General features: G+C 42.2%; 1 protein-coding gene across 2 annotated transcripts in view; it reads right to left on the bottom strand.

Annotated features, from left to right (window-relative positions):
- Nucleotides 1-25,010, bottom strand: part of SLC25A13 (solute carrier family 25 member 13) — a 94,610-nt gene that overhangs the window by 46,376 nt on the left and 23,224 nt on the right. For both annotated transcript variants that reach the window (XM_026036271.1, XM_026036272.1), the window contains exons 3-5: nt 24,172-24,314; nt 18,113-18,228; nt 3,292-3,431 (exon numbers count right to left, since the gene is read on the bottom strand). In XM_026036271.1, coding sequence (XP_025892056.1) covers nt 3,292-3,431; nt 18,113-18,228; nt 24,172-24,281 — 366 coding nt within the window. In that variant the 5' untranslated portion in view covers nt 24,282-24,314. The remainder of the gene's footprint in view (nt 1-3,291; nt 3,432-18,112; nt 18,229-24,171; nt 24,315-25,010) is intronic.

The following is a 25,010-nucleotide window of genomic DNA, read 5'->3' on the forward strand; positions in this document are numbered from 1 at the left end:
TCAGAGATGCTATCTGATTTGCAGTAATTTTTACTGTTTCACTGTTTCAGTCCAAGACTGTTTAGCCAGACAGATTATGGTTAAAATACAACCCTCATTGCTTTGCAATACAAATCACATGTCCTAAAGAATCTTCTCTGACTAGACTTTCTGTTATCTCATATATATTAAAAAGRAAAAAGTTTTTCCCCTTATGCTGCAAGTCTAGAACCTCTCCAGCTAGAGTAAGTCTTCATGGAAAATTAATTTGCACCCGACCTGATGGCAGGCACCAGAATTTTCAGGAAAAGATTTTACCTCAGCTTTCACTTACAGCTCATTAAAAACATCATTACTTTCCACTTAGACAGAAATTTATGTTCAGGTTTCATTCCAATGGACCTACAAGTCATTAGATGCAGCACAATCCTTTCCACTGGAGCAGATCCCGAGACACCAATTATAAGTACTACTTCATCCTTGAATATGCTGGGCAGGAATAAATTCCCAGATAACGTGCAAACTGATTTACAAAGCCCACATACAGGCAGATGTATGATTCTGCTGAACAGATTTTACATGCTGAGCAAGARGCTAATATTACTGCTCATGAAGCAGACCTGCCATTTAAGTGATAATGGAGCATGACCACAGTGAAATGCACAGAGACAAGACTGAAATGTGGTGGGGAGATCAGGGCTGACTGTAAGTCAACAAGAAGAGAAGCAAGGTAAAAGCACACACCTTCAGCCCTGTGCTCACACAGAGAAGCTGCTATGTGTAGCTGAGCTGAGCAGTCTATAGTCTGTACTTTCGGACATCTCTCCATTCTGCTACAGACCAAAAAAGTGAGAGAAATATTCCTGATCTCCCTATAAACTCTTCTTACTTCAAGCAAGAAGAGATGGATAAAATATATTCATTTTATTTTCCAGGTAGCTTCAGCTTTGTCAAAAGTGATGATTAGCCCAAATGCGGCGACAGATTATGAATATGTAACAACTGCATGTGGCATAATAATAGAACCCAACATGACTGAATTTTAATCTAGCTGGATTATTTCATTAGGAGTCACAAGAGGCACTGTGTTTACAGAGCAGTACCTGAAGCCCCTTACAGAACCATCTGCTCCACATTATGGGCAACATAAAGAGCACTCACACATCAGGAATGCAGAGGGGGAGTTTGGTATCCACTGTTGTCTCCTGCTGTCCAAGGTCCAGGCATTGGATCAAGGAAACCAACCCATGCACAGGGAGGATGTCAGAAGGCACCAAAGGCTACAGAACTCAAGATTTCTGTGCCTGTGGATATYAACCCTCCAATCTGTGCCGAGAGTCAGAATTTCAGTACTTAAAATATAATGCTGGAAGGCAAAGGCTGCTAAGGAAATTCACGTGCTTCAAAGATTTACACTTCCAGAAAGAGGATAAATGGATGGAACCCACTTTCCAGCACTGACAGAACATCCTACAGACTGTAATGGTCCTGCCTGGGCATTAATTTCAGTAGACACCTGGGACACTCATCTCACATTAACATCTCTTCTGCCTGCACCAATGCTGAGTGCATTTTTACTCACATCTCAGAATATCCTGGATGCATCTCATCTCTCCAGACAACACCAAAAAAATGTCATTTTTATTCCCCATGCTTATGCCTCTTCTACCTTCTTTCCATCCTAGCTGCCAAAGGGGAGAGGTCTGGCTCATGAGGGACCACTGTCATGTCCCAGTACAATCATACACCCTACACAGCAAAGAGACACTTTCACATTACAGTTAGGGATGAAAAAAAAAAGAAAACTAAGAAAAAAAAAAGGCAGAAGTGAATTCAATTATTCGCAGAAAATGAGATTCAAGGCAAAACTCTCAGTCAGAGAAAGAAGATCAGAAGTAAAAGGAATAAAATGCTTAATAATTAGGAATCATCTCAAAAGTTAGACGATTCAAGCTTAGGCCCCTGATCTTGCTAATTCAAAGGAAAAGCATGAAAAAGATCCTGAAAGTACTCAAAGAAACAACGAAAGAACCCAATTCTTCCAAATACCCAGCCATGAGGCTACAAGCTATTTTAAGTCTGTGGCTTTGAACCTTTTTTTTAAGGGGAGGGGGGTGAAAAAATGTCTTCTTTTCATTCTGTATTTTTCTTCAGGTTTTCCTCAGACCTCTAAACAAACAGATGTATGAGGAAAACAGAACTGGTAGTCTGTGAAACTGTGATTTTAATCCACCAAAAGCAGGATATGCAGCCAGGGCTTATTCTGTAGGAAAGGAGGTACTGGAACACCAAAACAAGTGGTCACAGGCATTTCTTTTTTTTTGATCAAGTAACAGATTTGCTTTATTTTTCCAACGGAAGTTCCAGTTCACTCTTCCATTACAAAATTGTTCTCTATCTCTTTCTCCGCTATTTAAGACTTGCAGTCATCAATACAAAACCTAAGGCAAAATGATTTAATCATGTGGTATCTGACGTCCTCTCTACACAAAGTTAATTAGGCTCTGTTCTACAAAGTCAATTTGAAACATTTGTCTCAATAGCATTATCTTAATTATTCCTCATCAAAATGATACTACCTCCTACTGTGAACTAACATACTTGTGTAAACAGAAAAGAAGAAAAAAGGAATCTTGCAGCCTTGAAGAAGGTTCCCATTTTAAAACTCTCTAGTGTAAATACTAATACAAGCATTAAGTATTCAGAAGGCATACGGATAAGAAATTCATGTTCTGTCACTGCAAGGACCRTTTTCCCTAGTAAAGATCATCTTTTTTATTTTTTTAAATTAACCTATTGTTTTGCTTTCTGTGATGGAGTACTTCAAAGTATGATCAGGATAAAATAAGGAGGGACCTTATTTTATTGTCTCTRTGCTACAATGATAATTAGTTAGCATCTCTATTTGAAACACTCTTTATACAAGAAAGGTCAAAAGTAAAGTAGTATTTGGAARGGGCTTGCAGCAAAACAGCACCTTTACTGTATATTTGAATTAAAAACAAATTTGTTAAGCACATTTTTTCAGATAGAAATACTTCTTAATAGCAGTCTGACAACTGTGTCCAAAATGTTGAGTACCGTTATTTAACACTGACTCATGCAATTTAAATATACAAGAGATTTTCAAAGTTTAATGTCAGAGTTTCTSCTTATCAACACACCAGTAATGTCCAGCTCCAAACGCAAAAAGCCTRTACACAATCTTATCTTGCATTTTTTCTACCAGGGTACTATTTGGCAAGTTTGCAAGTACTTTGATTCTCAAACCCTTCTTTTTACTCTTGACAAAAYGGATTGTATTTGGCTCACCAGTAAAAACTGGGTGAACTCCGCATATGTTAGGTGTCTTTTTCGATCCTTTCCAAAATGCAGCTGTACGAACTCCGAATTCCAGTTAAATGGAATGTGCTGATGGATTGTAGTCTGGCCAAAAACTTGCTTAGCATCCTCTGGGAAGAAAAAAAATAAGTTCATGTAAAAATGAAGTAGAGAAGCATATATTTATATAGGCAAAAAGTGAAAGTAACAGGAAAATCATATTTTTCATAGGAATTAGTAATATATTCTAAAGCAAACTTTTTTAAAAAAACGAATTCATAATAAATGAAAAATTTCAAACATTGTCAAAAATGTAATATCTAAATATCCCCTTTATTTGCAAAGTTACACACTAACAACATTGGATTAGAATATTCAAGTTTAAAAGTCAAGCAAGAAAAGACTAAAACTAAAAGACAACTTTAAAGAAAGGATGACGAAAGCTGGACCAATTTTCAGCATAACCTTCTCAAGCTGCTAACAATGAAAGTTTTGTGTGGCTGTAATTCGGGCTTTTATAATTTTCCAGGAGTTCTCCACATTCAAATAAACCAATTACAAAACTACCAGCCATTTCAAGTTCCATTTTCCAGAGCTACTTTACAGCAGCAGTCAAAGGCAGGGGCATGAATGTATCGTCGACATCAGGTGGATTTTAGTAGTCGCTGTCTTGCTGGGTAGGAGGGGGAGGTTGGTTTGAGCACACCTAAACACAAGCTTYACTTTGGTTTAGTTGGGTCAGCTTAAAGGAGCACTAGGTGGGTAGGGGCTCAGCACACTTTTTGGTACTACATGGCATTCAGCAGGAAGAAATACTATTTGAAACATGACAACTAGCRTTATCAGTAATTAAGCCCACAAATTGTTGGAGCTGGACTGTGTATCTTACAACTAATGGATACAGCAAAAACACCTGAAGAAATCCTTGACTTTCAGACCAGTCTCTCACATGACTGAGTCCAGTTCAGTGCAACAGAAAAAGACATCTGTCTCAGCCAAAATAAGGGGCGAAGGCATCTTACACAGGCAGAGGTTCCCAAACTGCTACAAGTGTTTTTTACTCCTGCACGAGCTGGCTGGCAATGGCAATGCCAGCCAGGAGCTAGTTCCCATCTCCTGCGAGCTCTCGTGGGCACGGAGAGGTTGTTCCCAGGAGTCGGGGCCAGGAGCTGCTTTCCTCCTCCCTTCTCTCCCTGTGGGAAGCCAGGGCAGGAACCCAAGCTGAGCCCCTGCCTGTCTGTGCGGGTGCCGCGTCAGGAGCCGGTTCCCAAGTGCCGGCAGCGCCTGCGGGCCGGGAAATGCGCGGAGCTGTGGGCCGGGAAATGCGCGGAGCTGTGCGCCTGCCTCGCGGCAGCCTGAGGCAGGAGCCATGGCGGYGGCGGCCATGGCGGCCATGGCGCCAGCCGCGGCCTGCGGGCAGCCAGGAGCCAGCCCGTCCCTGCAGCACCCATCGAGCGCACGTGGGAGTCGAATCCCCGTGCCTCTGAGGCYGCTCCAGCGGCACCGGCTCAGGACTGTGGTGCAGCCCAGGTAATAAGAGGCAGCGCCAGGCAGGCGCCGCAAAGCGCAGAYGTGGAAGCCCATGCCTCCTGCCCCACAGGGAGCCGCGAGCGCTCCCGCTGCAGTTGCTCGCGAGGACGGCTTGGGGGCTGCTCACAGCCTGGGCAGCCCTGAAAATACTGCAGACCTTTATGCCTCCCTCAACAGTCGAGAGGTTCACCTGCAAAACCTACTCCCCCACTGGCCCCAGGGCATCTTTGGTGGAAAGACCTGTATTTAACTTGAGAGCAGAGAGATCGACCCTGGTTAACCTCATATTCTTAAAATTCAAATCTCCCAGCTCACAGCCTGGGAGAGTTTTCCCTGAGTAACTCGGGACCATGCCCTCAGGACAGCACTGTTCATTCATGTCTTCCAGCTCCATCACAGCCAGCCTGGATTTGGCCAGCCAGCCTTCTGCAGAGCAAAATCCTGCTCTCAGGGCAACCAGAGGGAAAGCAGACCCGTTCAGGGAGACATCTCACCCCACAACCAAATACCTTCTATTTATAACATTTCCTCCTGACACAACTCCAGAACCTCGCCATACGGCAGTTGGAGATCACCTTTGGGAGTTCCTGTTTTCTGCTAGACTTCCCCTTGCCTTCAAAAAGGGGACCTAAAACAAGAGAACAGCCTCATCCTCGTCTGCAACTAGAAGAAAGTCTTCTCTCCTTGCTAGGAACCACTCTGCTTTTCCAGAAGAAAGAAGATATTCCCCAAACAGATCAAGTATCTGTTTCAATTCCAGTAGCAACCAGATGCTCATCTGCCTCCTGAATTCCCCCCACGGCAAGACACTCATACTGCTGGATGAGAAGAGAAACAGGTAGCGTTAAAAAAAAGGTATGTTCTGTTGGACTCCAGACTTGTCTTTGTCAAAGGAAATAAAAAGTGCATTCTTATTCAATGTGAGGTAAGAGATAAGCAAATCTTAGTTATAAAGGCAGACTCACATTCCTTTTGATGTGAACAGACTCCTCACAGTCTTTATTTCACCTGGTTAACATATGAAAGTTACAGACTGTCCTGTGATAATGCCATTGATTTTATTCTGATTAGTTATCACACATTAGCTAAGGAACAATACATCTTGCCCCCACACACTCTGACTTAAGCACTCCTTAGTTGTGGCTTACAGAAAAAAATTCCACCTCAAGTAAAAGACTCAGCAGAACGGTGAAAAGAATGGTAATTTCAGAATAAAAACATCTTTTAATTATTGGCATCACAAATACCAAAGTAACCCACAGCAAAGGAGCTTATGACCTTATCAAGCCTGCTAAGAATATATTAAGGGTATTTGCATCCTCTTGTCTATTTTGGAGATTAAAGGTTATGCACATGCCTCAGAAGTTCACAAAAGTACAAATACCCCTTCAAGCCCTCCAAGCAGAAGATAGTACATGAGATTTGTGCCATGACTTGGAAAAATACAGACTTGAGCATTAGTTTCGGCATTTAGTAAAATAGCAAGATTACTCCCCACATTACATTACTTAAGCTTTTCAAAATAATATTGCAAATTGATGTCAATATGTCTTTGAAACTAATACCAGGTGCTTTTCTGACAGGGTGTATGTTGGATTACACGGTGCAGCTAGCCGACTGGAAGATTGCCTACTGTGCTTTTATTGACTGCTTGATGGTGTGAGACACGGTATCCTGCTTGCCCCAGACTTTACACATATCCTTTCTTACAACTATTCACAGTCCGCAACGCCTATCTAAGCTCAGTGGACTGCGTCTTAATTTTTTCCTCCTTTCCTCACCAGTCTCATCACCTCTTCATCCAGGACAATTTATCTGACTCCAGCCTTGTCTGTAGTCAAATTGCCCGATTCAGAGAGTAAAGACCATTCGTSCTCCCTAAAAAAATCTTCAGTATGTTAGCCTGTGATTTAACTGTCAAAAAGGTAGCAAATCGTGTACTAGAATTCACTTGAAGTTATGGTTCAGTTCTGGCAATATCAGCTTTGAATCATTCAAGTCCAGCATTAAAATAAAAAACGGACATTTTTAAAATGCTGTCTTGCCTCAAATCTGGAGTCAGAGTTCCACTGTTATCCCCAAATAGCTGAATTAATAGGATAAAAAAGCACACAGCAGCAGCAATGTCTTTTCACAGCATCACAGAATGCTTGTGGTTGGAAGGGACCTCTAGAGATCATCTAGTCCAACCCCCTGCTCCAGCAGGGACACCCAGAGCATGGGGCACAGGGCGGCATCTAGGTGGATTTGGAAGATCTCCAGAGAAGGAGACTCCACAATCTCCCTGGGCCAGGGCTCTGTCACCCTCACAGGAAAGATGTTCTTCCTCATATAGAGATGGAACTTTCCATGTTTTAATTTATACTCATTACCCTTTGTCCTGTCACTGGACACCACCAATTTTGGCCCCATCTTCTTTACATTCTCCCCTCAGGTATTTGTACATATTCATCAGATCCCTTCTCAATCTTCTCTTCTCCATGCTAAACTGGCCCAGCTCACTTAGTCTTTCCTCACAGGCGAGATGCTCCAGTCCCTTAATCATCTTTGTTCCTCTACGCTGGTCCCTCTCTAGAAGTTTCACATCCCTCTCATACTGGGAGCCTGGAATTTTAGGAGCCAGGAGTTACTTTATTTGTTTATATCTTCCTTACAAAGAAAACTGTTTCAGTGAATCACAGAATAATTTGCTTTGGAAAGGATGGCTGGATGTCATCTCATCCAACACGCTGTCAAGGTAAGCCGACCATTTAGGTTGTCCAGGCCATGTCCAGCTCAGGTCTACAAGGATGGAGATTCCACAACCTCTCTGGGCAGCCATGGTCTTATTTGGTGTTAGACCAATATTTAACAAGATATCTGATGAACTGAAGCTTTTAACTGCACATCAAAACACTATTTATTTGGTATAAAAAAGGCAACAAGCTAATGCTCCAATGACTAGAGTTGTAACAGCAAAAGACCCAAATTTAGCAGAAGACACGGTCATCTCCACATTTGTGTTGCCTAAGCACAGAGCAGTTGGAAAGCGAAATGAAAAACACATCAAAGGAGATTTTCAATACTCACTTTAGAAATACATGTGGTCATTTGTGACAAGCTTCTTATAAAATAAGTTTTGAAATTTAAATGTAAAATACATTTCAAAGTTCAAAAACAAGTAACTRTTTGTCCCTGCACTAATTAAAAAATAGAAACCTTAGCATTTTGGTTTCTGAACACCTTATAAGAAGGACTTTCTATATTGTCTCCAACTAAATGGCCTGCTGGTTTAAGAAGTGTATTTTTGGTCTTCAGGTGTTGGTTTTTTCTCAGTGTCACTGCACTCGCTATCTTTATGCGTAAATGCAAATAGTACAAATTAGTACACTATATGCAGATTTCCTTGGAAATCTGGAATTTTAACATTTAAAACCAGTGAACTGAATGTCATTCTTATATCACAGCTTGCATTTAAGAAAGAAGAAGAAATCAGAAATCTCAGCTTCTAGCTACGAAGGCCTCCTAGGCATTAATCAAAGTTATTAGGAGAATTACTTGCACGTGCCATTAAGTTACTTGACAGAGCAAGCTACTAAAACCTTTATGGGCTACAGTTCATAAATACCTAATGTATTAAACCTGAAAATCTTTCAAACTCATTATTTGCACAAGTACCTAAATGTTTTGTGCAGTATAATCGAGTCCAATAAAATTAATATCATCCCAACACAGGGCTAGGAAAATGCTCATCSTACAGAACAGCTGCAACATTTTTGCAGAAAAAATGGAACTTATTTTATAGTTGTATGCTATATACAACTATATMGTTGTAAATATATATAGTTATATATGTAGCTGTAGCAAAAACCTGGACCTTGACAAAAATGAGATTATGCTGATGACARAAGTAACAGTAACTTTCATAAAAAACAAAGGCCACTTTCTGCAAAGGGTAAAGCAAAAGAAAAATTTGGAAAGAAATGAGGTCTTATAAGTTAACAGAGTTCCACATGCACCAATAAACTTTTCAAACCCTTGGCAGTAATTGTTTCTATATTCATCACACTTAAGGGCCTAAAGAGGAATGTATGAGCATTAGAGCTACAACTTGGACTCAATGAAGCAAAATTAATGCAAAGAGTGTGGAACAGATATTTTAGTGCAAAGAGGTAAGAGTTTTAAACCTGAATATGCAAATCCCCTTCATTCTGCTCAGACAAAAGCTGATACTTATACAAAATGATGTTTTGTTAATATAAGTATCTCTGATTACACATTTGGAAACAGCTTCCCTAAAAGGCACTCAAAAAAAAAAATACACTTTTAAATTAAAAATCATTTAGGATAAACCCTAGAGAGATAAAGGACAACGACAACTTACTCCAAGTTGGCAATCAAACTGATCTGGTGGCTGGTCCACCCTCACGACTTGAGAGCCACCTGCCTCACCAACAACCAGGACCAGGAGGGTTGAGAGCAGAGCTGGTGCTGGTGTCCACAGGCTTTGCACCACGTCCTCCCTGACCATCTGAAACAGTTCTATGTTCTCCCCAAGCGGCACTGTCCTGAGCACACCAGCAGGCTCTGTATGCTCTTCCCCAAATGCAGGATTTATCTGCCAGAAGTACAAGGGAATCTCCCTACTGCTTTCTCAGGAAAATGCATCRAAACACCTCTGTAGTGGGCACACTATGAATTAAATAATGCACTRGCATGGCTTGATTACTAAGTCTTGTGAAGAAAAGCCATGCTTTCCTCCAGCTCCCCTCAGCAAAACGAGGGCAGCAGGAAGAGCTTTATTGGTCACAACTTCCGCAGGTTACAAGCCCAGAATAGCACTCTAAGGCTGTAATTTTACTGACTCCTAATTCCTTGCAAAACATGGACTAAAATGTATGCTGCAATTCTGAATCAGAGAAATTAATTTAAGTTCTTTCCCTCATAAAATATGACTAGAAAGAGGCCTGGCAGCATCCTCAAACTGAAGCTTGCAGAGCAGAAACTGAGCACACAATTGAAGATAATGGCACAGCAATATACGACTTGAGAGGGGAAGGGTGACTGGAAAAAAAGACAGCAGCTACGGTCAGTGTAACTTATCTGCACTATCTTTCCACTATGGTTTTAAAACAGCTTCATTCAAAAAGTGCAAAACCGTCCATCAGTGCCCTGTATTTATTTAGATTAACTGGTTTCAGCTTGCGCCTGAACAACAGAGGTAGCAGAACCAACTTGCACATAAATATCTAAACAAATTTGAATTTGCTTCTCTCATTAATCATGTGCACATGAATGTGCATGAATGTGTATGCACATATACATGCATGTATGTGCAAATGGTAGCTTCTTTTTTTAAGTAGAACTAGTTATCGCAAATCTAGAAAAAAAAATTCAAAGGCAAAATTAACACTGAAATAATAAAAATGGTAATTTTAACCAATTTAGCTATTTGGGCATGTCCAGATTAGTGCTGAATTGCAACAGGCAAACAGGGATTTCTGATGCTTAGCACAAGCCGGGGATGCTCATGGGTACACAAAGCTGTTGAATTATATTTAATGTCCCCATTTCCATGTGGATAACTGAGATAGTCATCTGACCCTTTGTGTTACTACTATCACAGAGATGTTTCCAACACAGGACTTCATGAAAACGGACTGACTTTCCTCACACCAGTAGGGGCTGACTTTGCTGTAGTTGTCCAAAAATACAAATTTCCTTCAGCATTCACATGATTGTTTCCTTYAGCAGTTTAATGTATCAACTAAAGTGATAAAATGCAAACTCTTGGCTCAGATAAATTATCCTAAAAGAGCATAAAAGTTATTACACTTTACTCTCCAATACAGACTTGAGAGCTCTATTTCTTTAACAGCTATTTGCTTAGATAGATGGTAGGGAAAAAAAAATCACTTTCTTGCAAAGCATTAACATACATTTTCCCCCACTTAAATTCTTCAATTTCAAATGCACCACAAAATGTACTCCCACAACAGTACTGTATTAGTGTAAAACTATTTTAGTTCAATTAAAATGTCTAACTATCTACCCCCAAACCTACCTAAACTGTAATTTTCACTTTGAACACTTCCAACATGCTCTCAATTTTGTTTTCTTTTATCYGCTTATCAAATCAGGTCCTCCATTCCAACCGCTGGAAAAAATAGTCATTAACTGCTAGGTAACAGCAGATTTTCCAATTTAGAAAACTGAAGGACACACACTGCTAGGATGTGTATTTTGCTATCTGAAATTTCATATTAAAATTTGCAATAGCAAAAGCATCTGCCTGGCTCTCAGGACCTGCTAAAGTATTTAACTCCTAATTTGTGATCCATGACAATTTGAAATGGAGACGGAACAAAACCAAGCTTAAAGCATATTCTGCTGCTGCCATATTTTCAATATATTTTAGTGTGGAAGGCTCTAGTGCTAGGCTCTAGGCCTCAAATGCTGCCTAGTAATCCCATTTTCTTTTTCCCCCACAACAGTATAGACAGTTGTATAAAGGATGGCTAACCCTCAGCCTGTTGTTTGCCAGAGAGCAACTTTACATGGCTGAAATTTACCCTCAGATTTGCTTTATCCCACCTTTTCCACACTTCAACATGAAGGAGCAACAGAAAGCACAATATTTTGGGCATTTGAACATGTAGGATTCTTGAATTATCCCACCAACTGGAAGTGCTCTCTGTTACCTCTATCTTCTAAAATTGGAGACATTACAGTCAATAGTGCAAATCCTTTCCCAAGAAGTGGATTTTCGACCTCCTGAACTGGAACAGCTGTGGGGCAGTTCTCCTGGTCTCCTGCCAAGTGGGGTGCATCTGCATTCAGCTGTTCAGTAAACACAGCTCATGAGCAATTACACATTTCCCCCCTCAAATCAAGGTGATTAAAAAAATACTGTTTGGCACACTGGTCACTTCAGAAAAGGCAATAAGGCTGCACATATGTCCGAGAACGGAAGCCTTCCCAACGTACTTTCACCTCCAGGTAACACAATAACACCCGGAGTACATCAACGGAAAGCAAAACTTTGGACGGCTCAGGGGCTGCCCTCATAAAAGGCACTGGTTGACTACGCATGTCTGCAGAGGAAGARCAGCCCCTGGAGCGCCAGCATCCCGAGGGACATTCCCAGGAGGGCAGGGAGGCTCCCAGCAGGCCGGGCTCTCGCGCACACGCAGCCACCTCCGTTCTGCGGTACGAACGGGCAACAGGGGCTGCACAGCACCCTGCTGTACAATGATAATCTTGCTAAACMAGCGTCTTTCAGATGTATCAAATAGACTTTACAGACTGCAACAGCCAAAAAGGCCTCCCGAGCTTCCAGAATACCAGGAAATCTCATATGAATCCTAACAAAATGGTCATCACAAGTTCCCTTTAGGAGAGGGGGACAGGCTCGCTACCGAGCAGAAGTTACTTGGTTGTAACTTCACTGTCATATCCAAATTTTTAAGACAGACTGAGCTGTCTTCCAGGCTAGTTTTACTTTAATGAAAGCCTAAATACAGAGAAAATGCATCTGTCTTTGTGATTTTCCCAGACTAAAATACTCATATTAAGCTTCAGGTTTCACTTCTCTGATTAAAATGTGCTCACTTTCTTGTCCTCTTACCTTCCCCCTGTTCTGGTTGTTGGTGCTCCTGTCACTTGTAAAAGTGAAAACTTTGCTTCTTCTTGACATATCCACACACTATCCAATTCAGCTTGACCATCATTTCCATCTGAGATTCCTGAGCACACCTATTATCTCTGCTAAACATAGCAAATACTCAAAAACAACAGGCTATTTCCAAGAGTAACATCCCCCTTGGCAGTTAATAATCTGGATTCAAGCTTGCTCGCTCCTGTCTTCCCTGGGCATCAAGAGGAAATAACAGGAATTTATACACAGAGTGTTGAACATCTGGCTTACAGAACACATTTTCAACCTATTTTTCAAGATGCGATTCCTTAAAAATATTTCTCCTGGAGCTGTGGATATCCGTAACTTAAGCTTAGTGGCAACAACCCTGCATTTCTTTGTTACCTTTGGTGGCCTCCCAAGGGCACAACAACCACAGGCTTGGAAAGCACCAGGCCCCATGAGGGCATAAACCAAAGTTCCCCCTTCTTGCCCTGATGACCAACACAAGGCCCATCACTCTGCCAGGGTAAAGGGAGAGGGCTCGGCTGCCTAACTACAGCAACACTGTTACTCTCCCCACACCTCAGAGGGGCCGGGGCAGGCGCCCAAGGACGGGGCGGAGGCGCCAGGTTCCCTCAGCATCGAGGGGGACGCGCCACACAGACACTTCCCTCAGGAGCGCGCGGCGCAGACGGAGGCGCCTGCTGAGAGAGGCAACGGGACAAGCCGGAACATGGACAAGTTGGGTTTCAACTTACACTCATCGCCCCTTGGTCAGTGATAGGACAAGGGGCAATGGGTGTAAGATGAAACACAGAAGCTCCATCTCCATGTGAGGAAGAACTTCTCTACTCWGAGAGTGACAGAGCCCWGGCACAGGCTGCCCAGGGAGGCTGTGGAGTCTCCTTCTCTGGAGATCTTCCAAACCCACCTGGATGCTGCCCTGTGCCCCGTGCTCTGGGTGTCCCTGCCGGAGTACGGGGTTGGACTGGATGATCTCTAGAGGCCCCTTCCAACCTCAACCTTGCTCACACGTCCAGCAAGGTACTAGCAAAAAGTTTCTTCACCGTGATTGGTGCTATTAATAGAAAACTCATCAATTCTGGAAGGCTTGGAAAGCTCCGTTGAATTTTCTAGACATGATGAAACACAACTGCGTAAAAGGATGGAGCTTCTCTCATTATTCCTAATGAAGGATTTACTTTGCAACCACAACATRTGTTGTTTTACTTTAGATGCCTTCAGGAAAGTGTGCCTGGTTATGTAACATTTTAGTTACCAGAAAAAAAGCAAACAAGAAAAGCTTGCCAAATTGACAGTATGTCTAGAAATTAAATTCTATGAAGGCTACACCAAGCAGATTTCAAAAATTCAGTATACTTACTTTTTCAGAACAGAAGTCTTCCTCACATCCTCTAATTAAAACTAGTCATTATTCATGCAAAATCCAGTAAAAACAAAACAAAAATTACAGACTAAAATTCAAACCTTGCATTTGTACATTGCGGCAATTGAAATCATCACACCTTGACAACTGTCAGTTATAAACCAACGAATGCTACGCGGCACACGTTTAAGCTAACAAATCTCGAGCTCCACGTGGTTTCTCAGCAATAGTACCAGCAACAGAAGCCTCACTGAGCACTACCAAATACTGCATTTTATCAAGTGGTCAAAGCTTACGGCCCTGGCAATTTATTTTGATAGTTCAAATTTCGATTTTCATTGCTTTGCACGGCACTGAGTGCACTAGGGTGGTATCACTGAGCTGGGTGATGTACAAGAAGAAAAAAAATACAGATCCTATCAGATTATGATCTGATATCAGACATCCAACTATAGGAACAAGGCATCAAATAATTGTTTCCAGCAAAAAAAAAAAAAAAGAGTTAGCTTTGCAAAGCCTGGCCTGTGATTACACAGTGAGAGAATCAGCCGGRGTACTCCTGTAATAACCCTTAGCAGGCTGAAAAAGTATCCATACATTATTAGAGGGAAAAACTCATCACAGAAGCTGCATATTTCTTTAAACCTCTGTTAAAATCTATGTGCTTTTAGAAAGTTTACAAACAAGTATTCAGGCAATGCAAGTATCAGATAAACAGAGAGGCTTAGTAAGATATATCATTAATAAACATGTACCTCTAAGAAATGCATAGTGATATAATTAATAACAGAAGTAGAGACCCACAAAAATACAGTCTACATGTAAATAGAGAGTTTTGTTTTGAGACAAAACCAGATGCCCTCCCAGTTCTGCAGCTGCTGTGCCAAACAGCATCAATCTGGGGGTTAGTKTCCCTGTTCCCTTGGCTGTGTTTTTGTTGTTGTTTATTAAGGGCAGGCTTCTTCCACTGCACACTCTGCATTCTCAGAGCAGCACAGCGTCCGTTTTGAAAGAGCTTCAGGTTGAATTTGTTTTTAATTCACACACACGCACTCRCACCCCACAGGGACATTTCAACAAACACAGGGATTTCTGTGCAGTGGGAAATTCTGCTTCAAAACAAAYGCAAGTTAAAATTTCCAAAGCCGGGCTCCGCACTGCCTGTCACCCCAGGCTTGGGCAAATCCCACCTCCTCTCGTGCCTTTTCCTACGAGCACAACGCAGGTGGGCAGCGGTCGTTCCCCCTTCGTGGCACTGTGAGCGCCCACCCTGGAAAAGGACAGCGCTGGTTCAGCCTGGACCCCCTGCGGCACCATTCAAGGCTCCGGACCGTCAGTTTTTTATTCATTTCATTTACCCATCTGAAAATCAGACAGTGCTTAGGATGACTTAATTTTTAAACACTGACATTTTTACCCAAGCATCTCAACTTCTTTCTTTTTTTTTTTTTTAATGCCATCTAGTAAAGATTTTCAAAGGGCTCTGCTTCTTTAATGAGGCATTAAAATACAGTCATACGACAAAAAAGCAACTCTACTAAGTCTCTTAAACCCCTGGACTTACATTATCAGCTTTTATGTGCCTGTCAACACTCAACAGTAAGAAGCAATGGTTTGCTCTTTGCCTTGAATTTAAAAGCCAGCTAAACTTCCTCCCACTTTCCTGCTGAGMGCTTTAACTCCTTGCAAACTGTCAAAGCCCTGACACTTCAGCAGCAGATAAATCTGCAACATGATGCAATGGTCAGGTGTAGTCGCCACTCATTTCACTACTGACCATTTCGTTCCTTTCTAGAAGGGAAAAACTGGAAATAGCCCCTTCCCCAGCCCCCACAACCCGCACACGCTGCTTGCAGATCAGCTCCTTTGCTTTCACATAGATGCTGGCTTTGCCAATGTGCTATGCACAGCACAATTTGAAAAGAACATAAGCATTTAAGATGGTAGAGACATCTGCACATGGTAAAAAGGCAAAGGATTTTCCAACCTGAAAGGTAAAGCAAGGGTGTTGCATTATTTTCTTCAAAAAATGCTAAGCATTAAACACAAAAAGTTCTGTCACCCAGAAAATTTTCCCTACATATCCACAGGCTAGATACAGTATCCAATATAAAAGCTCTTTGATGCAAATCTCATTTTTAATTTTTACAAAGATACCATGCACCTGGGGAAGAAATATGAATTAGATGATTTACTAAGTAGAAAACATGAAGTTAACAGCTGGGAAGCCCTCTACTCCATTCAGTATAAGCTACAATATTTACACCATTATCTCAGTGCATAAAAGACAATGACTCCAAAGAAAAACCATCCTGTATCTTTCTGGCAATAAAATCAGATACAGACTTATGAGGAGGATCCTTAAAATACTACACTTAACAGCAGTATAGTAAAAAATGATCCTTTTCCTTTTCTTCTTCCTTTCACTGTAATTTCACCGTACACAAAACCCCTATTTAAGCCTCCTAGCCTCAGCAAGGACTTGCTCCCACTCTCACTCACGTTGATGAGAAAGGATCTCATAATTCACTTTAAACTGATTAAGGCACTGTGTGGCAAAGTTACAGAACTATAAYAATTAATTTATAAAATGATAGTTATTTTCTCCTGATAGAAAATTAAAAAGAAAACAATCCTGCCTCTTCCTTAGGATGGAGAAAGCAGCTTTCYCTGAGGGTCAGCCAGTTTTGCTGAGTGCGCCCAACAGCCAGGCAGCTCTCAGCCTTCCAACCCAGGCTCTTCCCAGCTGCCAGACACAAGCTGTTTCATGGAAGCTACAAACGCATTTATGATTTCAAAGGAGAAATTAAAGAGAGGGAGGCTATGCCAACCTTGGCACGCTCTTTCCAATACCTTCCATACAGGCTGGCACGGAGCTTCTCCCACCAGCACGAGAGCGTGGGCTCCACAGGCCTCGCACGCCACAGCAGCGTGGCCACTAACAGGAATGCCGAGGGCTACGGAGCCAGGATCCCGGCATTCCCAGCAAAGAGCTGGAGCMCTTCCCGGGCGAGGAGGGAGAGGCGCCCATGGAGTCCCCTGGCACACGCATGCCCAGGACTGCCGGGCACCGTGTCGCCACCACTGCCAYCGACGGACCTTGTCCCATTTCTGAGCCTTTCAGTAGCGTTAGTACCCATAGTTAGTTGGTAATAGATGCTYGGACAAGTAATACTGTTGATAAAAGTTTATCTTGCACCAACTCGGGTAACCAAAAACACACGGGCAAGAAGAGCAGAGCCGGCGAGTCTTCTCACTAACGGCCACTTCAAATGCGGAATTCTGGAGCTGGAAAAAGGGATTAAACGCTTMAAGCAGTAACAACAGAAGATCTTTTCAGTTTAAATGGGAAGGGAATGGCTTTTTAGCTAAGCATAAAATCTGCGTAAGGAATACTAGCAAAAGACAAAGGACATGCGAGCCATACATGCAGAAAAGACAAAGAATCACTGTCATCCAACTTTTATTTAAAACAGCTTTAAAACAACCAATTAATAAAACCAGAGACATATAGATAACCATATTTAAATGTAACAGACTAGCAAGAGCAATTTTCTTCAGTCTAGATACTTAGGATTAACCCCTCCCCGCCTCCACAAGTGCGTGTTTTCTGAAAGGCAGTCAGAAGTTATTCAAAACTGCTAATTTGTGAATTGTTCCTCCAGACAGAACGATCCATGTCCCTAGGCAGGTGGCAAACAGGCCTATGGACAGGCCGTCTCTGTGCTGTCTAGAAATAAACAGTCGTCATTATCATGTGTTAAATTGGTCAGAGTATTTCTCCTGATGTCCTCAACCGCCACACCTTCAAAGCACAAATTTTCAGCAGGTCAATAATGGACTTATTACTGGAAAAAACTCTTGCAGAAGAAAATTCTAAGCCTTAAAAGGAAACCAGCTTGAAATCTAGCCAATTTAAACAAAAAATAATTCAAGGTAATTTCAGACTCCGCGTTTGCCCAAGTCCTCTGGTAATTTTTTCGCGGTTTTACAATCATTTCCTACAGCCACCTCTCACTGCTGTTCTGAAGACCGGCATGAGCACATGGGGGAGACGGAGAGGAAAGAGTGGACAACTTCTCTGGAGAAAACCATGAAAATGGCTGTGAACTTGACTTTGTATTGTGCGCAAAGCAAACAGTCAAAAAAATTACATGAGAAAAGTTCTTTGTTGCAATTCCAAATCACTGCTTCCTATGGTAACAGGACATAAAATCACGTTTGGCCCAAGTAGGGTTTTTTAAATTAGTAGTGTGCATTTATAAACTCAGTCTTACCAAAAGTAACTTCTCCTTTGCCAGTCTTGTCAAAGAGCTGAAAGGCCACTATGAACAGCGCGTCTGGGGCACACAGCACCGACTCAAATGCCACAAATTCTTGAAAGGATATCAGCCTAAAGGGGGAAGGAAAAAGCAAGAGCTGTGAAACCACCTGCTTGGGGWAAATCAAATACACTACAACATGGCTATGCAAAAGAAATAAGACTTCAGACAAATTCGGTATGAAATATTAGCAGTAATGATTAGGGCTAATCCTAAAAGTGCTTTATCATGGGCAATACCTGTTATGGTCAGTGGGCCTTTGCACTGCTAGATGGAAATGACTTTGTTGAATAAGGACCTGCTTCCCTTAGGTCAATAAAACACTCAAAGTGCTCAGGGTGGCTCCTCATCCCAACTCTAATGTCCAGCTCAACTGCAAGGGCTCTGGCAGCGCATGGGTGCCCTTCCTTAAGTCAGTTATTAGGCAGAAATACATCACTAGACAACCTGGCATCGTCTGCAGCGGTGGATTTCACAGAGCAAAGACCTCGAGGCCTTCCCGTTTCTCCAGGTCACAGCCAAGGGCTGAAATGGAATCGGCCTCTCCTTCTTAAGGGAGCAGAGTTGGGGCCCAACCATTCAGCCCTTTCTCTGCTTTTTTTAAATACGTGGGTTGTGCAGTTTAAAATCACCTTCAAGCGTGTGGCTGCGAGGCCTGCTGGCAGCCCGGCAGGTTGGAGATTGCCTTCTCCCGAGGCTGTTTTCTGTCAAAGATGCCCCCATAGAGCTTTAATGGTTTTACCTGGCAGTAACTGGGGAACCAAGATTTGCTTCTGAGGCACACAAAATTCAGTAAAACAAGTGCTTAGAACCACACACAAAAGAACATTTTTTTGTATTATTATTATTAGAAACTAACTGTACTTTTAGGACTCGTACTCAAATTGGTCTTGCGGTCAGTTCAATGGGAACTGCCATTCCGTATGCAATAACGATCCAGAAGGAAGAGTCTGAGTAGCTTAGGAAAGAAAATCAACCCATCAGCTTCAAATGGCTCTTTACCTGGAGTAATAYAACAATTTCCAGTCACCCTATCTAAGGGAGTTTTAAGCCACCCAGTAACGTGCTAAAAGCAGGCAGTCAGACATCCAGAAGACAACAAGGCTGCTTTCTGAGAAGAACATGTAATTATGAGAAGATAAACAAAAGGAGACTATCAGAAAATAAGCTTTCTCTAGAGCAGACCAGAGAGCGAGTCTACTCTACCTCCTTCAAGACAGACATGCAGAAAGTGAAAGGAAGCATATTTACAGTTAAAAATATTCCCAAAATATATAAAAGTATACCCATAATTATCTGCTGCTGACAAAATATACATTACACAGATGCAAACCACCATGCTTCTGCCCAAAAGTTTAAAAAARMCAGGCAGAAAGAATAGAACAGATAGCAGGCAGCAAGACTCATCTGTCTAGAACTACAAATGCAGCCCATCTGTTTTTATAAAGCATCTTTTTACATGAAACAACAATTATGATGTTAGTTACCATATCCCAACATATACAGTGACCATAATACAGAAAAGAATCCAGTATGTATCCTAGCAGAACCCCCACATGAGGCTAGGAGCACCCTGGATTAGACTAGACCCAAATTTGATTAGAAATCCATACACTAACAGGGCGACCTAACTTCATGCTAGCAGAAGCAATCTTTGTCACTACTTGCAAGCRATAAAGCCGCAGTCAGTCAGAGATGGAGCATTAAAATAACCCGTGTCCATTCTTAAAAACAATTAGCCATAGGTCTAGGAAGATTAAAAGTGTACAAATTGCGTGGTTCCAGCTAGACTATTAAAGAAGAGACATTAATATCGGCTGTGCCAGCTGAATTCAAATTAACCCAATTTTTACATGTTAATTAAACCAGCTATTTTCTTCTTATTGTATTTTTGCTCCCTAAGTAGACTAGCCCGCTAGTGATTCCCAACAGATCTATTCTAGCAACAATGACGTATTCATTTACTTCTATTATGACCACACAATACAGTAACTGAGCAGTAATTTTTCACAGTCAATTACACGTGTGATTCTTAATGCTTAAAGATGCTGAAATAATGTGTCCTACGTAGCCATATGCTCGCTCCTCCATCCTGCACGAGGGCAGTTGCCTGGGTAACACATTTTCTCTCTGGTTTAGCATCAGCCTTTTGGGTTTCGCGTAACCCTTCGCAGAATATCATTAGGTGTCATTAAACAGCACATATTAACACGGACTTCAATATACTACTTAAGAGTGATTTCCCCTATTTAAACAAGTGCTCATTTATATTACAAAAGCAGAGAAAAGCCTAGTAATTTTAAGCGGTGCGAAGAGGAGAGATGAAATGTTTACGGAATCAGGCATCAATCTTGCAGATATCCTACCCGAACGGGCAAAATCTTCCCTCACCTCCACGTCCTCATAGGCAGCGGCAACGCTGCACAGGATGACCAAAACTCTGGTATTTTCGGGATACCCACATCCAGACACAGAAGCCAAAGGCAGCACGTGGATACAGTGCAGCGAGATCTCTATTTCGGAGCTCTCCCCCTTCCTCCCTGCTTTTTCCTTGGGTTGTCGTGCCCAAAAGCACCTGGGCACCACACGGACACGATGCTTTTCCACCACACAGAGTCTGCACGTAGCCATGCTAAGGAAAAAAGCCCTTATGTGCTGTAATAACACATACAAATGCAAGGATGTTTCTTCAGAAATCAGTGCCTATGTTTTTACTGTATCAGCAATTTAAACATGATAACATAATGGGACTCAAATTGAAGCTACATCTATTATTTTATGCAGCAACCTAAGTAAACCAAGTATAGTGTAAATTGGTGCATTAGGGGATAAATTTATATCCAATAATAATGGAAAACGCTGGCATTTCCAAGTGTTATTTTTGAATAGTTTGTCCTTTCTAAAAATAAAGCACATAGCATTTCTCAGCAAAGTGTTAGTTACTACAGTCCAAACAGAGATGTATAGTAAATACTTATTTTGTTAGGTGTTTAAAAGTACAACAAAAGACAGAAAACATTATGTTCCTGGAGGCAGGATGGGAAATGCCTGGACTGATGCTGTTGCTGTGCATTAATACTGCCACTCTCCTGCTGGAAGAAATTCTGATGCAGCTGCAGCCAGGTGAGGCATTTTTAAAACTGAAACCAGGAATGAGAAATTTAAGGCCATAAACTAGGCAAGGTTCATAGGACAGTCTCATATGACCTGCAGCCATATGACAYAGATGGATATAGAGGCTTTTTTTCCCCCTCTCTTTTTCTCCTAATGCTTTACTGCTGGCCCACTAGCTTGAAAGGCTTCTCTGGCAACCAGCAAGAAAGGGGTTTTCATAAAGGAAACCTTAAAAAGATGCCTCAGAAAGAGGGCAGAAAAGAATCMATCCCCAAGATCCCTACGCCCAACCTTAAGAGTGAGATAAAACTTGCTCCTACAGCAGCAGGTAGTCACTGGACAGGAGCCTTGGACACCCCAGTCTCCCTTTAAGACATGACAACAGCAGCAGCTTCTGTAGCCACCCTCAACCCTTAACTCCTCGGTGCAGATATTGGCCTGGAGCTCAGAGCACCCTGAGGGACAGGACAGGCCAAAAGGCACCGTTCTTCTCTTGCACCTTCCTCTTTCCAGTTCAGGTCTCTGAGGAAAAATATGTGAGAAAAGAATTACACAGTGTCAGGCCCGTTCTGCTGCCTGCTCCACTCTGCACTGCCTGTTAGCACAGAGTGTGCAGATTCTGTTAAAAGCCACTGACAATTTGCCTAGAAAGCCCATCTGAACATGGCAGAAAATGCATCACAAAGTTCATTTCCATGCACCTCRTTCACACTAAGGACTCCTGCAACCCAGGGGCAGGCAGCTCTCTACAGGCCTGTTCATTCTGCCAAGGGATGGGGAGGTATTTTGCTGGCTCGTTTCTTTAATCTGTGTGATTGCACTGTCTCTCACTTGGTATCTGTACATAACTTTTCACTGAAATCAAAAGAAACTCAAGTGTTTAAAAAGCAGCAGGAACAAGCTTTGTGATTCTGGCCTCAGGATTTTTGGTGAAGAGAGGTCACACTCACTGGTCACAAGAAAAAGATGCTTCTTTAGAAGGGAGCAGGGATCTGAGACAGGAGATAAATAACGTAGYGGCATTTCACTGCTTTAAGCCATTAGCACCGTAACAAAATTAACCTGTCACTGCCCTTGTAAGCCATCTTTTTTTTTTTTATGCCAGAAATAAAGCTGAATTATCAAACAGGCTTATTAGGTTAAAGCTTATGAGTCTCTAAAAACTCACCAGCCTATTAAAAATGAACAGTAACAAAAMCAGGTTTGTTACGAGGGGCTCTGAACTCAGAAGACTGCCAAGGTGGAGAGAATTCAGCACAAGTACAAAAGGTCCCATTGCCATTCCAGGCAGGCCTCATGCCAGGATCCAAGAAAAGCTACCCTGGATAGCCAGTTTAAAAAGGATGGCTTTATGCATCACCAAAAACCTACCAACCAACCAGCAATGTCAGAGTGGAGAGGAAAACTAAGCATTTTCAGGATTTTCTCCATTTATCCACGTAATAGACACCAGCTACACCAGAAGAAAGTCTGTGTATGAGCAGAGACTCCAAAGCCGCGCTGGAAACGTGGGGTGCCCAGCCACTGGGCATGGGCAGCAGCAGCAACATCGAGCAAAGAGCAGAGCAAAAGCTGTGCTGAGAAGCCTCAGTACCGCCCTGCAAGGCCTGCACAGTCTCACCCGGCGAGGAGCCCCCACGCTGGCCAGCACGCACACACAGGCTGCAGTTTTCCTTTTGCTCTCTCTGACACCAGCCTCTACTTGCAAGGSAGATCCAAATCACAAGGTACGGATTATACTCCCAATCTTCTTATTATAAAATGGATTGGAAGCCATGTAATGTAGAAAATGCAGTTTTTATAGGCACCAAACCAAGCAGAGAGCGGTTGAAATCTGAGAAAGATTTAGCATTTTCAGTCAAATGCCATCCGAAGCCAGGACTTCCTTGCTGCCATTATGCCAGCGTTACCAATGAAGCTTTTTACGGGATTCTTTTACCAGGGATAACAACCATCACATTAACTTGTCTGCAAGGCTTAAGGTGCTCACCTGCCAGATGTGTGAGGTCAGCTGAGAAGAAAAGGGGGCAGAGAAACCACCCCAAAAGTTCAGGTTCACATGTGCCCGTTCGCGAGGAGCCTGCATTCTGCAGTCATGCTTTATTTACCTCACATTTTACCCCGTGCAACTGCTGATATGAGTCATGCCTGAAGTTTTCTGGTTTCTAAAAATGCCCCCGCTACAGGCTTGGAGTCCACAGCTAATTATTCTAAAGTTTCTCTAGAGATACTTTAAAGGCAGGGTTCAAAAAGCGCACTCATAGGGGCAAAGAAACAGCTCGCCTGGGCAAGCACCAAGAGCCAAAGCTAGGATTTCATTAAAGGAGGGGGGAGGAAGATGCAGGGGTAGCTAATCTTGCCTATTGGCAAAGTCAGCCTTTCAAATGCAAACCATGTGCAACCAACAACACCCCGTTCTCCCAAGCCTGCCAAGTGGCTCCCTAATTACCCGAGTGGCTCCTCCTCCTTCCTGAGGAAAAACAGTGGCAAAAACTTAACGGTATTATCGCAAAGCAAAGCAAACAGAGGCACGTTTTTTTTCTATGATCTCTTCCTATATCACCACAACATATTTGGAATTGCTGTTTGTATGTGTGTTGTTGACAAGTATATGAAGTAAAAAGGGACGGAAAGACTCAGGGAAGGAAAGGAAAGCAGGAGTGAGGGGAGCTGGTCAACAAACATGAAAGGTTCAATGGATTAAATATATTATATATATAGTGGACAGAAAAAAAGCCTGCTCAGCTACATCCTGCAAAGTACCGTTATTACCCATCCCACTTAAAAGATAATGGATTGGACGGGGATGACTCTTGGGGACCTAGATTGTCTTGGAAAGAACCTTTTGTATTTTCTAAATGAACAAAAATAAACAAACAAATAAGAGAAAACCCACTTACCCATCTTTGGTCTGATCAACCACACCTGCAAGGAGCTGCACGGTGCTTGCGTTAGGCGGCCCATCTCCRATTATCTTCAGGTACCGTGTGACGAAGTCATTAGGAGACATGAAGAACTCTCCATTCTTCTCCACACTTGCATACTGTTGAATAAACAAAACACTCAGTGCGGCAGACCCAGCCTTCTCCARCTGCCCATCGTTCCCTCAGTTTCCCAGTACGTCACTAGGACAGCTCCTGAACTACACTGAGCCAGGACCAAGTCTGTGGGACTCGGCAGTGAAACATATGAAGGCTTCGCTTCCCACCACAAAGAGCTACAGATTTATGACTATTTGTTCATCATGTCAACAATTTCTGCATATTTAGACTAGAAGCAGTTAAAATTCCTTTTTTTTTTTTTTTTTTTTAAGTACAACACTAAGCTTGCACTCACATATATGACATTTTAGGCTCACTGACAACTGTAACAAGTCAGAGATACAAGAGTATATTTTATTTAGCTAAAATGAAACCTTGTGTAGCCAACGTATTTCAATACCAAAAGGTGGGCCTGCATCTGAGAAACAACTTTGCTGAGCTAGTGGAGTGAATTATCCCACGGGAGTGTCCACCTGAGGGTGTTCTTTGGGAGTAACTGCACATCAGCAAATGCAGCCACAGCAAGCCCACAAGCAAAGAGGCACCTACAGATTTTCTTCCTTGGTTAAAATGCTGAAACAAGATGAGAGAGTAGGGATTTGCAGGAAAGAAAACAAATAAATTAATAAATAAAGTAAGTAAGAGGAAGTGAAAACCTGGGCATGACAATTTAGCACCTTTCAAAACAAGAAGAGTGA

Source organism: Nothoprocta perdicaria, unplaced genomic scaffold (assembly GCF_003342845.1).
Source record: "Nothoprocta perdicaria isolate Ctin4 unplaced genomic scaffold, notPer1 scaffold_174, whole genome shotgun sequence".
NCBI lineage: Eukaryota > Metazoa > Chordata > Aves > Tinamiformes > Tinamidae > Nothoprocta > Nothoprocta perdicaria.